The sequence below is a fragment of the Mercenaria mercenaria genome, chromosome 19, assembly GCF_021730395.1.
Source record: "Mercenaria mercenaria strain notata chromosome 19, MADL_Memer_1, whole genome shotgun sequence".
NCBI classification, from domain to species: Eukaryota; Metazoa; Mollusca; class Bivalvia; order Venerida; family Veneridae; genus Mercenaria; species Mercenaria mercenaria.
In genome coordinates, this window is record NC_069379.1 from 32,338,267 (window position 1) to 32,354,386 (window position 16,120).

At 35.7% G+C, this 16,120-nt stretch overlaps 3 protein-coding genes across 3 annotated transcripts in view; 1 reads left to right on the forward strand and 2 right to left on the reverse strand.

Moving 5' to 3' along the window:
• Nucleotides 1–16,120, reverse strand: part of LOC123541799 (uncharacterized) — a 326,932-nt gene that overhangs the window by 275,524 nt on the left and 35,288 nt on the right. The window lies entirely within an intron of this gene.
• Nucleotides 1–16,120, reverse strand: part of LOC123542253 (complement C1q-like protein 4) — a 323,111-nt gene that overhangs the window by 193,363 nt on the left and 113,628 nt on the right. The gene's annotated exons all lie outside the window — the stretch shown is intronic.
• On the forward strand, nt 1,506–11,256 carry LOC123542463 (uncharacterized). Its single transcript, XM_045328352.2, has 4 exons — nt 1,506–1,562; nt 4,052–4,199; nt 8,396–8,447; nt 10,640–11,256. Exons 1-4 carry the CDS (start codon nt 1,543–1,545, stop codon nt 10,726–10,728), a joined length of 309 nt encoding a protein of 102 aa, XP_045184287.1. The 5' UTR covers nt 1,506–1,542; the 3' UTR covers nt 10,729–11,256.

Genomic DNA, 16,120 nt, shown 5'->3' on the forward strand with positions numbered 1-16,120 from the left:
GATGGTAAGATAGTTGCGTTTATTTTACTAAAACGCATCTAATAGATCGCAATGTAAGAATTTACCTATTTCTCTATTAAGAATGAAGGTACTTTGCAAATGGCAATGACAGGTTTCAGTACGTTAATCACAACTTGTTCTTACAATTTTCTTAAATATACATCACCGGTCACTCAACACAAGGTATAAGATACAGCTTTAAAAGAACTATATATTTTAATGATGTTTTTTTTTTATTGACAAAATGTGGTTACAGCTTTTTTTTTTCCTTTAAAACTTGATTCATAGATAGACGACAATATGGAGACTTTCCAAGTTGTTTTATTGTATTTACTCCGGCAATAAATGTGAATGCAATAGCAAGAAATAGTCCAAATAAATGACATAGGCACGGTGGCTCGATAACTTCAAAGAGACGTGTTTAAATAGGTGGCAGTTTTAATTGGAAAAATGAATGTTAGCATGACAAGTAAAGAGTTACTGTATTTTTAGGCAATATTGGAACACAATCCTAAAAAAAAAATTCTCAAAATTTCACAAGGGGATACTGTCTACCAGTAAAATTTGAAACTGAAGATTTAAACTAATATATATTAATTAAAAACTCATTAAATTTGTCAGTATATTTTGTAGTACTGTTTTTATGTGACTATGAATTATCAATAAACATCAAAAAGGCACCTACTAGTAACTACCATTCCTATTCTATATCAGTTGTGCTAAAAGATTAACCATAAAAATGTTAACTTCGCAGTTCAGTAAATAAAACAGAAGTTTTCGAGAATTTCCGCGAAAAAGTGATTTTCTCTGGGTAAAATTCTCATCATTTACATGTACAAAGCTAGTCTTTTGGTTCTTAAACAAGCTTTGTACATGTAAATGATTTTCATTCTCCCATACCAGAGGTCTATGATAGCAGTATTTTGCCTTAAAGTTGGACACATTCTTCTTTCTAAAAAGAACTTTAACTTTCTTTAGATTTAATCTTAATGCATTCTAAGACATTCATTCAGAAATCAGGAATTATCATTCATTCATGAAAATTTTAATAGATCTTAAAGAACATAAACTTCCTAAAACGGATCCATAATTCCAGGTCATTCCAGCAGCACTCCTTTAATTTTCAAGGGGCACTGGTGATTTTTCAAGGGAGCTCTGCCTTCTAGGTAGCATCTAAGTCATATAAGACATTAAATCCTAATGACAGCTGATTTTACCTTCTTTCGCCGTTAAACTGAGTTTTGTAGACAGAAATTTGCCATATGACACAGCTTCCAACTGCCCATGACATTTTGGCGCGAAAAATGGGTCTTACAAGTCTATAAATTTAAATAGAAACTAATGTTACATTAAAAGGAAAAGCGCTAAACTATGGCTGGAATAACGATAAATACACTTTACAGATAATATGAACAAATCAAGCTCAACAAAAACTTGAAGAAGGAAAAAATTACTCATCAATTGAATCTATGGTTTTGAACAAAAACCGCCCAGTGATAGTCGGAAATCGACGGTTGGGTGAAAGATGTAGATGAAAAAAACATGGCGGCGACCTTAGTGAAGTATGAATTTATTTCATCATGCTGTTTTTTTCTAATTTAACGGTGGAAACTTTAGTATATTTTGCAGGAATTAAATCTTTGATAAAAATTATCATTGATCTACATTAAGGCAAAATTTTGATTTAAAAGACTGAATAGTTCGTCTGGAATAAGTATTTGAACATGTGTTATTGCAACTTGCATGATTTCGGATAGTCCAAATAATTTGACGTCAGAACTGATTCTGAGCAAAGAAGTATAAAATAAACAGAATGGCAACTGACTGTAAACTCGCGTGAGCTCGTGTCAGAGCGTGATTCGGCGTTATCTTACTAAAAACAAACATCGGCGAGCATGGAGTTACAATTTGTACCTTTAAAACTACATTTAAAATACATGTTAGCTTCTAAAACAAAATTAGTTTAATTTGAAATGGTCTTAAGACACGAAGTACACGTTTTTTTTGCCATCTAATGAAGCGTGGTCATACGGTGATAATTATTTTACCATTGAATAATTGCTTTCGCATACAAAATGGCGCGTGGAGAAAGCGCCACTTCCGGTAAACGAGATCTCGTTTTTTTGTCACGGGAGGTTGGCGAAATTTGCTCTATATGCCTTTCAAGTTGCCAATCTATTTATTTTTATAGCTCTTTGTTCTGAGATATTATCTAGATAGGGCAGAATCCCTCTCTTTACGTCAAACTCAGTAAAGACCTTTTCTGTGGTGAAAAGAGATTTAAGTAAATACAGTATTCATCTGTAAAACTAGTCCAGATAACGAATGTTTCAGAACAGCATGATAACTTTTGACTGTCACTGTTCATAATTTTAACATGGCCAAAACATTGTGGAATGATACTAATTTCACTTGGGTATTGATTACATTTTACTCGGACTTTATCATAGACTCCCTGTGTAAAATCTCAAACTTTTAACTAAAATAAAGGTATTAAATCGATATAATATTTCAGTGAAACTTCAAAGTTTTGTTGTTTGTAGCATCATCTGGGGCATGTGCAGTGAAAAATCTTAACTTGATTCCTAAAATAGTGAGATATTTATTTCTAAAGTCGCTATATGTTCATTGTAAATATACTTCATTATACCCAAGTGGAAACTGGCAGGTACTCGAAAATGCAGCTCTCTGATTGGTCAATTAGAATCCCTGATATGATATGGTAGGTTACAAATGGACACACTTGTGCAGAGGTGCACATTTTGTGCCATATCTAGACAGGTGTCACGTCCAAAGTTATTCTCATGGCTTTTTCAGGGGGCTTTGGGAAAAGGGCCCCTGGTCAAATTGGGAATTTTTAATGCAGTAAATTGTCGAAATTGGGAAAATGTATCAACAAGTCAAATGACTTTTTAACAGATAATTACAAAGTTTTACTGGAAGACATTGATTCAAATTAATTACAAATTTAAAGTGTCCCCTTGTGAAATTTTGAGAATTTATTTTTTTAGGATTGTTTTCCAATATTGCCAAAAAAGAAATACAGTATTCTTTTTTATATTTAAAAGTTTTTTACAATTTGTTTTCACTACAATTATAACTGAATATTCCAAAAAGTAGAGTGACAAAGTTGTTGTATGTTGGAGTGAAAAAACTGGGTCATGAAATTATGTAACAATTGATTTTAATGGTCTAAGAACTATCTTGTCAACATGTTTTAACTATTTGCATGATTTGATTCAATTAATATTGATGTTTTCATGCATTTTGGGAGTTTTTTGCCTACAAATCATACATTTATTTAGCAAAATATTGTATTTAATTTTTGCCACAGTTGCAGATAGAAAAAATAGAAAAAAATTGGTTTTTCCAACATTTTGTTTGATTTCCTTGATAAAAAAAATTACTGTGCAAGAATTGTCTTTGAATAACAAAATATAATTGATTTAAGTTGGAAAATCTTTCTTTGGATTGGGAATTTTTTGCTCTAGTTTGGGAAAAATGGAGCATAATTTGGCAGTGGGAATGGGCCGATATTTGGCCCCATGAGACAGGTTGAAAAAGCCGTTATTCTGCATATCCCCAATAGAAATCTGTTGGGAACATTTGCTGGTACATGTACAAAGTATTTGCAATGATTACATCTGTGATAATGAATTAATGTTGACATTATAGCATAAACTTACCTTTCTTACATTTTAATTAATTTTTAGGAATGTATACTTCGTGAATTTTTTTTTTTGTCTGCAATTTAGTGTTACCCACCCTGGGCGGATAGTCGCCAACCCTGGATTAATTTATGAGAGCAAGTAAAATCTGACCAGTATATTATGACTTTTTCAGATTTTTTAATGTCTTTGTTTTCCTAACAGTAAAATGCAGATACAGGTAAGGCTTAGAGGGATGACAACTACTAAATATCAGATCATAAAATAAGTCATCCCGATAAGTCAAATGAGTAAGGCTACTGTAAAACGTGCAAAAAAAATCACTGACTGCCCCTGAAATTGTCATAATACATGTATCTTTTATTATTTTTCTGTGTTCACAGAGCTGCTGGCAAGATTGGTGTAGCTGTTGGGGCAGTAGTTGTGACAGCGAGTCAGGGTGTATGGAGCACAAACAATGAGATGGGGGTCAAAGCTTTGAATAAAGTTCGAAGTAAAGTACTTCCAGCTGCAAATGAAATTGTCGAAAAGGTAATTTCAGAACGACCATTATATGAGCCGCACCTTGAGAAAACCAACATAGTGCGTTTGCGACCAGCATGGATCCAGACCATCCGCGCAGTCTGGTCAGGATCCATGCTGTTCGGTTATGGTTACTGTCATTGCAATAGGCTTTGAAAGCGAACAACATGGATCCTGACCAGACTGCGCAGATGCTCAGGCTGGTCTGGGTCTATGCTGGTCGCAAATGCACTATAGAGGTTGGTTTTCTCATGGCGCGGGTCATATAATAAACAAGCAAAAGGTTATTGATTTTCAGTACAACATTAAGGTAATTGTCCCATAATTGACACTTGGCAAGTTATGTACATTCTCCAATTGTCTGACGTATTGTTAGATTTTTATGGAAAGTTAAGTGTGCGTTCATAATTTTAATGATTTTTGCATCTGTAGAATGCAGACTTGCAGGATGGGAACACTTGACTATACGGAAATTACCAAGAGTCATTATGGGTCCGATACCTTAAGCCTTATCATGCTGGACATGACTGATTCTGCCTTTTTGACCAGTGTAGATCATGATCAGCCTGCATATCTATACAGTCTGATCAAGGTCTGCACTGTTCGCCATACATTCTGTATATATTTGGTAAGCACCCCTTCTAACAGTTGATAGTACCTGTCCAAATTAAAAGATGGACAAGTTCGTTATAAAAATTTAGCAGGTAACAATTAAATAAAAGAAATTTAGAAGTTCTATAACGCAGGGCTTAAGGCACAATGTATTGTCGAAATATAGGAAACAACCAAAAGTTAAGTCAGGGTCAGTTCAAAAACTTTACCAGGCTGTAAAACTAACCTCCAGTTAGTTCTGGCTACCATAACTTAACTGACGCAATATTTATATACTAGTGGTCACAGAGATCCAAAACAGCATGTAACATCTCTGAAGCTGAATTGTTTTAGCTAACCAGCTAAATTTCGATTCAAAATACAGACTTTATTGTGACACTGGTATGATAATTTTATTTAACTGTAAAGACATAAATTTAGTGTTCGTTATAATCCTTAAGTCATATAGATTCATTTTTACTTCAGTTTTCTAAAATGTCGAAATTTGTCCTCATAAATTATGTTAATGAACCGTTAGCTTAATCACCTGTTCAAATTTTCGAACAACTGAGTCCAGGACATTTTTAGCCCACCATCATCAGATGGTGGGCTATTAAAATCACTCTGCATTCGTGGTCCGTCCGTCCGTCCGTTAACAATTTCTCGTTATCGCATCTCCTCAGAAACTACTGTGGGGATTTTGACCAAACTTTGTCAGAATGATGTATTGGTACCCTAGTTGTGTCCCCCTGAAAATCAGACTGGTTCAACAATTTATGAGTGAGTTATGGCCCTTTGTTTATTTCTATAATTTACATAGATTTATAGAGGGAAAAACTTTGAAAACCTTCTTGTCCAAAACCACAGGGCCTAGGGCTTTGATATTTGGTATGAAGCATCATCTAGTGGTCCTCTACCAAGATGATTCAAATTATTTCTCTGGGGTCAAATATGGCCCCGCCCTGGGGGTCACATGGTTTATATAGACTTATATAGGGAAAAACTTTGAAAAACCTCTTGTCCAAAACCACAGGGCCTAGGGCTTTGATATTTTGTATGTGACATCATCTAGTGGTCTTCGACTAAGATTGTTCAAATTATACCCCTAGGGTCAAATATGGCCCCGCCCAGGGGGTCATATGGTTTACATAGACTTATATAGGGAAATCTTTGAAAATCTTCTTGTCCAAACCACAAAGCCTAGGGCTTTGATATTTGTAATGTAGCATCATCTAGTGATTCTCTACCAAGTTTGTTCAAATTATCCCCCTAGGGTCAAATATGGCCCTGCCCCGGGGGTCACATGCTTCATATAGACTTATATAGGGAAAAGCTTTTAAAATCTTCTTGTCAATAACTACAACATTCAAACTTGGACCACATGTATATTTTTGAGTGGCAGATGAACCTTGACATGAGTTGACCTTGATTTTGACCTAGTGACCTACTTTCACATTTCTGTAGCTACAGCCTTCAAGTTTGGACCACATGCATAGTTTTGTGCACCGGAAAAAAGTTTGAACTTGATTTTGACCTAGTGACCTACTTTCACATTTTTGAAGGTACAGGTGTCGAATTTGGACCATATGCATAGTTCCGTGTTTCAGAATGAAATTTGACATTGATTTTGACCTAGTGACCTACTTTCACATTTCTCAAGCTACAGCCTTCAAATTTGGACCACCTGCATAGTTTTGTGTACCGAAAAAAACTTTGACCGTGACATTGACCTGGTGACCTACTTTCACATTTTTGAAGGTACAGTTTTCAAATTTGGACCACATGCATAATTTTGGTTTCAAAATGAAATTTGACCTTGATTTTGACCTAGTGACCTACTTTCACATTTTCTAAAGCTAAACAGCCTTCAAATTTGGACCACATGCATAGTTTTGTGCACCAGAAAACACTTTGACCTTGACATTGACCAAGTGACCTACTTTCACATTTTTTATAGGTACAGGCTTCAAATTTGGACCACATGCATAGTTTCGTGTTCGGATATGAAATTTGACCTTGATTTTGACCTAGTGACCTACTTCCACATTTCTCAAGCTACAGCCTTCAAATTTTGACCACATGCATAGTTTTGTGTATCGAAAAAACTTTGACCTTGACATTGACCTAGTGACCTACTTTCACATTTTTGAAGGTACAGGCTTCAAATTTGGACCACTGCATAGTTTTGTGTTCCGAAATGGAATTTGACCTTGATTTTGACCCAGTGACCTACTTTTACATTTCTCAAGCTACAGCCTTCAAATTTGGACCACATTCCTGGTTTTTGTACCGAAACAAAATTTGACCTTTACATTGACCTAGTGACCACATGCATAGTTCTGTATTCTAAAATAAAATTTGACCTAGATTTTGACCTAGTAACCTACTTCCACATTTCTCAAGCTACAGCCTTCAAATTTGGACCACATGCATAGTTTTGTGTACCGAAATGCACTTTGACCTTAAGATTGACCTAGTGACCTACTTTCACATTTCTGTAGCTACAGGCTTCAAATTTAGACCACATGCATAGGATTGTGTACCGAAACAAACTTTGACCTTGACATTGACGTAGTGACCTACTTTCACATTTTTGAAGGTACAGGCTTCAGACTTGCACCACTTGCATAGTTTTGTGTACCAAATTAAACTTTGACCTTAAGATTGACCTAGTGACCTACTTTCAAATTTCTCAAGCTACAGCCTTCAAACTTGATGCACATGCATAGTTTTGTGTACAAAGAACTTTGACCTTGAAATTGATCTAGTGACCTTCTTTCACATTTCTCAAGCTACAGCTTTCGAATTTGAACCACATGCACAGTGTTGTGTACGGAAATGAAATTTGACCTTGAGCTTGTCAGTAAGTCTTGAAATTTGGAACACTCAAAAATGGCACATTGGTGGGCGCCAAGATCACTCTATGATCTCTTGTCTTTTTTTTTCGCCTGCATCTGAAAGAGCGGAGTGTTTTATGTGAACACCTGTAGTTGGCGGGCATTCGGCGTCCAAAAGCATGTCCGCTCTCTAAAGTCAAACAGTTTTCATCCGATCTTCACCAGACTTGCTGACAATGTACATGTATATGGGCATAATATCTCATCCAAGTTCGATTCCTACCAAAATCGCCTAAGGCACTCATAGATTATTATACCCTTGAATTACTCAAAAAATTGCAAATTTAGCTTTATTTTTTCTTTAATTCAAACAGTTTTCATCCGATCTTCATTAAACTTGCTGACAATATTTGTGGGCATAATATCTCAGCCAAGTTCAATAACCACCCAAATCACCCCAGGGACTCCTGGATTATGGACCTTGAATTTACATATTCTAACTTATTACAGCCCGAGTGTATAAATAGTGTTAAAACATGGTTTAAGTATAAATTATTTCGATTCTAATATGCCCTATATCATGTTTATCTAAAACAGTAGATAAAATATAGAAGCGCTCTTTCTTGGTTGCAACAAAAACTTTGACGTCACCACATGTTAATGTGACGTCATTCTGCCCTAAGACTGCGAGTGTTTCAAGCATATTAGAATTGATGTTATTATTTTCATTCAGAAATGTGTTGTATATATAGATAAAAGAGATCATTTCTCTTTCAGATTCCTACAAGAGAAACAGTTAAAAACAAAAGTTGTAACACATGGAATTCAGGTATGCAAGATAGTAGATTTTAAAGGGACATCCCTCTAGATGTATTTCACAATTAATTCATATGCAGTGATCTCCCTTTACGGCAAAGAGAACTATGTCACAAACTGTGATCAATTGGTTTTTTTTCCATCATTTGATATCAGATTTCAGTTATTGAAGTTGTTAAGATTGAAAGTCTTTAGGCTAATGCAGGCGATAAAATGAAATGAAAAAAAAATAGTTGAAAAATAGAACTTATTTTCAACGATCATGTCATTCTCATAGTTGCTCGGTGTTTCTTTAGGCTATGACTGATGAAATGCAAGGGGAGATGATTGCTGCTTAAGAGCTTGTATTTTAACACATTTTTTGTAACAGACCAGTATCTGACAAAGGCTTGGACCTACAATTGTCAAACTTTGAAGGAGGATTGCCCATGGTCAAAAGATGACCCTGAACTAGGATGTAATGTTTTTGTATTTATTTGGTCATACTTGAAGCTGAACATACCATAGCCAGATAACTACAGTGGTCTATCATGAGTAGGGTTGCAGGACATAGGTGATTCATAGCTGTGCATCCAGATCCTAAAATTTTGTTGTTAGAGAAATTATCTTTTTCATTAATAGGAGAGGGGGGGCGGGGCTTTGTCGCCAAGTAGTTATGGTCGCAGACTTCCAATCACTTACCCCTCATAGACAAGAGACGGGTTCTGGCCTTGCTTGGATGTTGAATTTCTAGCTGCCTTACAGGTCAGTGGTTCTACCCAGGTGCCCATGATGAAATAATTCACAGAGGGGTACCTGATGTTTCCCTCCAACATCAAAAGCTGGGAAGTTGCTATATGACCTATAATTTTGTCAGTGTGCCTGACCCCTCCCCCCCCCCCCCCCCCCCAGCAAAAAAGAACAACAACAAAAAAAAACACAAATGTTAACATGTTACATCCTTTTAACAACTATTTGAGGATTCAGTGAAACAACTCTCCAGCATCTATTGTTAGAGCATGGGCTAATGTGAGCGATTCCTGTGCTTCCTGTTTCCTGTCTGTATTTTCTACATTATGAAATAATTTATGATCACTTGTAATCCTGAATAACTCAAGCATTTTGCTTTTCCCCTTAAGTTTTCAAGTAGTTAGTGTTCTTTTGTATATGTCCTTAGTTTTGAGTCTGGACCAGTGATCAGGTATTTCTTTATTTTTATTAGCTCGACTATTCATAGAATAGTGAGCTATTGCACTCGCCAATGCGTCGGCGTCCGCGTCCCGATTTTGGTTAAGGTTTTGTATGTAAGCTGGTATCTCAGTAACCACTTGTGGGAATGGATTGAAACTTCACACACTTATTCACTGTGACAAACTGACTTACATTGCACAGGTTCCATAACTCTATTTTGCTTTTTTACAAAATTATGCCCCTTTTTCGACTTAGAAATTTTTGGTTAAGGTTTTGTATGTAAGCTGGTAACTCAGTAACCACTTGTGGGAATGGATTGAAACTTCACACACTTATTCACTGTGACGAACTGATCTACATTGCACAGGTTCCATAACTCTATTTTGCTTTTTTACAAAATTATGCCCCTTTTTTGACTTAGAAATTTTTGGTTAAGGTTTTGTATGTAAGCTGGTATCTCAGTACTTACTAATGGAAATGGATTGAAACTTCACATACTTGTTCGCTATCATGATCTGACATGCACTAAGCAAGTCCCATGACTCTACTCTCATTTTTTTTCAAAATTATGCCCCTTTTTCGACTTAGCAGTTTTTGGTTAAATTTTTGTATGTAATCTGATATCTCAGTATCCACTGATTGGAATGGATTGAAACTTCACACACTTGTTCACTGTCATGATCTAACATGCACTGTGAAGGTCCCATAACTCTACTTGGCATTTTTACAAAATTATGCCCCTTTGACTTAGCAGTTTTTTGTTAAGTTTTTGTATGTAAGCTGGTATCTCAGTATCCACAAATTGGAAAGGATTGAAACTTCACACACTTGTTCACTGTCATGATATGACATGCAGTACAGAGGTTCAATACCTCTACTTTGCATTTTACAAAATTATGCCCCTTTTTCAACTTTTGTATTCATTCAATTGACAAGGCTGTTGAATAGTCGAGCATTGCTGTCCTCCGACAGCTCTTGTTATTTGATTTGTCATTAGTACTAAACTTTGCTTTATGCTTTCATTTTTGTTTACAGGTGTTAAGACGGTCTTTTCGTCTCTGTCTACGGCGCCAGAGAAAAGTGCAAACTACATACGAAAATCTATACAAGACTTACGAAAATGACAATGCTTGTGTTAACTTTTTATGTTTACTTATATATTTTAATATGTCAGCAAATATGTCACTGTATGACTGTCTTTCATCTTTCAAAGATGAATGTTTTTGGGAAAAAAACATGTATTAGTAAGTGAACACATATTGACACTATTCAATTTCAGTATGATTACATATTCATATTACACAAATCGTCACCGTTCTCCATGGACTAAGAAGGTTTTTGTTTTACATAAAAAAATAGAACATTCAGAAGAGGCAAGCCTTGAATAATTAAGATTTTTTTTTTTTTGCAAATTGTTAAAAAAAGCGATGCCTGCAAAGAACATTCGGATACATATTCCTTTGAGATTTATGAAAAAAAAAATTTAGGTGAGAAAACAGTTTTTTTTTGTGTTTTTTTTTCAGAACAATAATCAATACTATATTTTTACTTTTCAAGTTTGTAAGAAGTATTCAAATGCAGAAATTATAATTGTTTTGTTAAATTTGTTAAATATCATATCTATGAATAAAACAGATAATGTTCTTATAACATGTGTGTATTTTGCCTCTGTCACTGTGTACTTGAATTACATTATTGGACCATTACTAAGCATAAGAGAAGTTTAGTTTGTAAAAAGCCCTTAAGTAATCATTCTGTCCATCCTCCTGTCAGACAGTGTCGGACCCGTTGTCCAGGTTGTATCATAGATGGCAATGAGAGGAGGTGCAAGAACCATAAACCTTTATTGTGCCTCCCCCACCCCCCAAACCACTCCCTTCGAAGAAGGAGGAATATAGCTTTGTAGATGTCGGTCTGCTGGTCAGTGCGATCATGAAAGTTGATAGGGAGGTTGGTCTTGACCAGCAGATTACCCCTATTGATTTTGAGGTCAAAGGTCAGGGTCACAATGACACAGAACAGTTAAACCATTTCCAGACAATAACTTGAGAACGCTTGGGCCTAGTATCACGAAACTTAATAGGCAGGTTGATCTTGACCAGCCGATGTCCCTATTGATTTTTAGGTCAGTAGATCATTGGTCAAGGTCATCTCACAAACTGCCGGATGTATCATCATCGAGCTTTGTCTGTAGCATCATAAGGTTCTTTCAAAATTTTGTTCAGATGGAGCCTTTAGCCCGTGTTAAGGGCAGCTACACTTTTAAATAAATTCTTCCATTTAACCGATAGTTGGATCTTTATCAAACTTGGTTAGTAGCATCATAATAATGTCACCCCCAAATTTTAATCATATTGGGGCAAGCAGCCCTTTGTAGAGGTCACTAGAGCTGAAATTAGAAATAACTTTAAATGACTTCTTCTCATGAACAGCTTCATGGATCTTGAAATAATTTCATGTGATCTGCGTGATGAATATTCATCAAACTCGGACTGCAGCATCATTGTAACGACCTCTCCCAAACTTGTTCAAATGCAAATGCTTCACCCTTTTTAGGGGCCTCTAGAGCTAAAAATGGAAACATCTGTAAACTATTACTTCTAATGTACCACTTGATGGATCTTCATCAAACTGTGATGCTATATTGTAAGGTCCTCACCCCTTTTATGCGCCAGCTTTGGAAAACCGCGACATATGTGATGGCACATGCGTTTGTCCGTCTGTCCATTCGCGTCCGGAGCATAACTTGATAATCATTAAAGATACTGACTTTTAACCTTGTCATATAGGTAGATGGCAAGAAAACGATGTGCAGAACGTTTGAAACAGCTCTGTAGGTCAAGGTCATGGTCACAAATAGAGCTGAAAGGTAAAAAATGCGTATCATATTTTGTGTCCCGAGCATAACTAAATAACAAGGTATTGACTTCAAATTTGGCCTGTAGGTAGGGTGCGAGATAACAACGTGCAGAGTACAAGAACATGGTCTGTAGGTCAAAGGCCAAGGTCACAAATTTAGCTCAAATGTCAAATTTGTCTAACATTTTGTGTCCGGAACACAACTTATTAACTATCAAGGTAATGACTTCAAACTTGACATGTAGGTAGAACAGTCAAGTTCTTTAAATTTTGCTCCCAGCCCCCTCGGGCATACATTAGCCTGTTTGGCAGAGCTCTTGTTTCAAATGGGGCTTTTGGCTCTTCTTAGTGGCCGCTACAGCTAAAATTAGAAATACTCTCTCTCACTGTACACGGCCAATGAGAATGACAGTACCCAGAGAGTCACAAAACAATATAAAAGGAAAGCAATTTCATTCTTACAAGGGCGTTTGTAGAAACAGTCCGCTTCTATGGTCGCTGCTAGTCTTTACCTGTGTCTCGCTTCCGACATGGACATTTCTCTGCAGGTCATCACCAAAAAGATGATTTTCAAGAAACGTTCTTGAGACACTCACAGTCACTGATGGGCCAGAGAAGCTTCATTATAAAAGCCGCTTTCAAATTTGTACAAATGGGCGGGGGGGGGTGGCGGTATATCATTAAATACTTGCTGGTAGCTAGAGGTAATAATAGAAATACCTTTTAATTTTAACCACTTCTTCTCATGAACCGCTAGGTGCAGATAATTAACCATTGAAAAGAGACTCTCCAAAACACTTCGCCTGCTCCAATTGTTTGAGTGTACTTTTCCTACCAGGATTATAGATCTAAAAAGCATAGTGTTTGAACTGTTACCATCGTGTATTTCTGCCTCATTCCTCTATAAATATGCACTTTTTCATTAGCGAAGTGTTCTGCTTCAGAATTTTTTCATATTTATCAGAACCTATAGTTATCATATTTGTAACTTTAAAGAGCAACAAAACTGCATAGGACATAATTCTGTAATCAATGCCAAATAACCGATAAGTCGATATATGATTAACTGATTCAATCAATCGAGTTATTGTGTTTAGGTATGTTACAACTCATTAAGCGGCAATGACGTTACTTGCGTTGTTACTAACACTCCTTAACCTATATTGAATATTTTGGATACGCCCTTTTGTAATATAGGTAAAGTCATGCAAATAACAATTTCAGGCCTATCATTTTCTTTTCATAAGGGTATAATGTGGCACTTTCTTGTTCGGGTCCTTCCTTGTTACCCTTAAGGTAATGGCCGCGTAATAGTGTACCTTCTTTTTGAAGAGAATTCAATTTCTACCAAATACCTACTTTGACTAATTTTTTTCAGGAGGGCGTAGGTTCAAGTCCAACTAGGACCAAACTTTTTTCTGTATATTTCTTTTTTCCCGTAAGTTAAACTTTTTGCAAGACTTATTATTGACTTTATGTGCAAAAACCGATTTTTTTTCATTTGATTAGTTATTTCTAACTGTTTTAAGTCAATTTTACCTCTAATACAGAAGGGTGCAGGGTTAGACATAGTTGCATGCGGTAAAAGTTCTTTATTTTGCCTTTACGTTTTAGTTTACCTATTGTGGAAGTAATGTATGTAGGTTTTATTTCTGCTCCATTGTTATTTATAAATGTAGAGAGCATTAGTTCATTAGTTTTACCGGGGACCATATTCTGGTTTTCATTGAATTGACTCCAGTGTATCATTGAAGGTTTTATGAACACCACCCTATGAACACAGCTGTAGATGTCACTAAATTGTTTTCTGTAGTTGTGTTTCTTTCCTTCTCTCTCCCCCCTTATGCCTCCCCATCCAAACAAGAATTTTATATATCTGGCATATTACATTTCACATATACATTGATCAATAAATTCATACCAAATGCCACCATCATAAAATACTAGCGTCATATAAATATAGATATTACCGTTTTTCAGAGAAATTCATTTATACGATATAAGTATAAACATGCGCCTTTTGTATGAAGACAAGAAAATTCTCTCTTTTCATTTGAAAAAAAAAACCGTATGTTCTGATGCTTTTGCATATGAAAACAGGTTAACTCTGTCGAGAATCTGTATAATTATAACGAAGAGTTATTTAACGCCTTTGGTTGCAAAATTTTGGTGTTTGGAGAACAAACAAAACGATACTGTAGTATTCATCTCAAGCTTTGTTTCTTATTGTTGGACAAGTTAAAGCATAGCAAAGTTCCTTCTAGGGCACATCTATATAAAAATGTAAAATTTTGGTGGCAATGTCTGTTTTAATGTTTTAAAGGTCATCCGTGTGTGGAATCCCAGGACTGCTCGCAAGGACAAGACCATTCTGAAACTGAAACTGTTACTGCTTTATTTGATGATACGCCTAATTTTACACATATGCAGTATATTCACTGTTGTTGTACATTTAGTTAAAAAAATATGATAAAATATATACATAATGGTATCAAACAATGAAACCCGACTTATTTGAAAAAATTATTATACATGTACAGTGCAAATTACAACATTGCGTATTAAACATGGCAGTGGCTAAGTAGCTGGTTCCGGCTACCTAGACCTTTAGTCACACTCTGATCATTTGTTGATAACATAACAAAATATTGGCCGATATGATATGAGTGCGTAAATACTGAGAAATAAAGGTAAATCACAAATAGCAAATAATAAATCAATTAATCACAAGAAATATAATTCATTTAACTGATATAATGATCCTTTATAATACAGTCTATCAGAGCCGGCTACCTTGACTTACATGTTCATATACGATATATATATGTATAAAGCCGGCTGCCTAGACCTTAAGTCTAGGTAGCCGGAACCGGCTACGTAGACTTAAGGTCTAGGTAGTCGGAACCGGCTACCTAGCCACTGCCATTGAACATACATCGGCCACACTAAATAGTAGAGTATGCTCAGCGTTTCTTCCATATTCTACCTTTTTGACATATATGTTCGCTTCATTTTTTCTGTTTAACATACTAATGTAGTGATTTGATGCGCTACAGTCTACGTCCTCGCACACAATAAACTTAGTGGTCATTGGTCAAGTAACCCACGGCTATTAGGCATACAGACACTAAATAGAAAAATGGCGCGAAAAAAATGGTAGACGCATAATGGCGGATACAAATAGTCCTCAGTTTTTTTTTTTTGCTCTGTAGAGCTATTTTGCTTATTTTCTTTGCAATTCTTTTAGTAAAATCACATGACAGATCTATGCCTGACATGTAGGTAGGATTTTGATAATGAAATAACAACATGGCAAAATTGTTCATGGAAACTTAGATCATACACCACCAGTATAATTTGGGGTCTCATTTTTTAGCTGATTTTGCAGTTTGTGTGTTTGACTGAAATATTTTTTCTTGCATCAGACATGACCCCCACTTTTCTTTTGATTTTGATTTAGCACTGACACTATTCTTCAAGAAAATGTAGGTTACAGACAATTAAAATGGGTCCTGATGTGTGCTGCGGCCATTGGAAATAGGTCAATTTTATATAGAATAAAGAACAACAACTATTTAGTGTGTTATAACCTATTAGCCTGTGCCATTATTTAGTAGTATCTGTCCTAAATTTCGTGACTGTGACTTCCGGCCGTTC

Bases quoted from the DNA above. Each gene is read 5' to 3' on its own strand.
- LOC123542463 (XM_045328352.2), top strand. From the start codon at position 1,543: ATGGCGGCGACCTTAGTGAA. The intron at 4,200-8,395 runs GTAATTTCAGAA...TTTCTCTTTCAG, and splicing joins CAAATGAAATTGTCGAAAAG to ATTCCTACAAGAGAAACAGT. The intron at 8,448-10,639 runs GTATGCAAGATA...TTTTGTTTACAG, and splicing joins TTGTAACACATGGAATTCAG to GTGTTAAGACGGTCTTTTCG.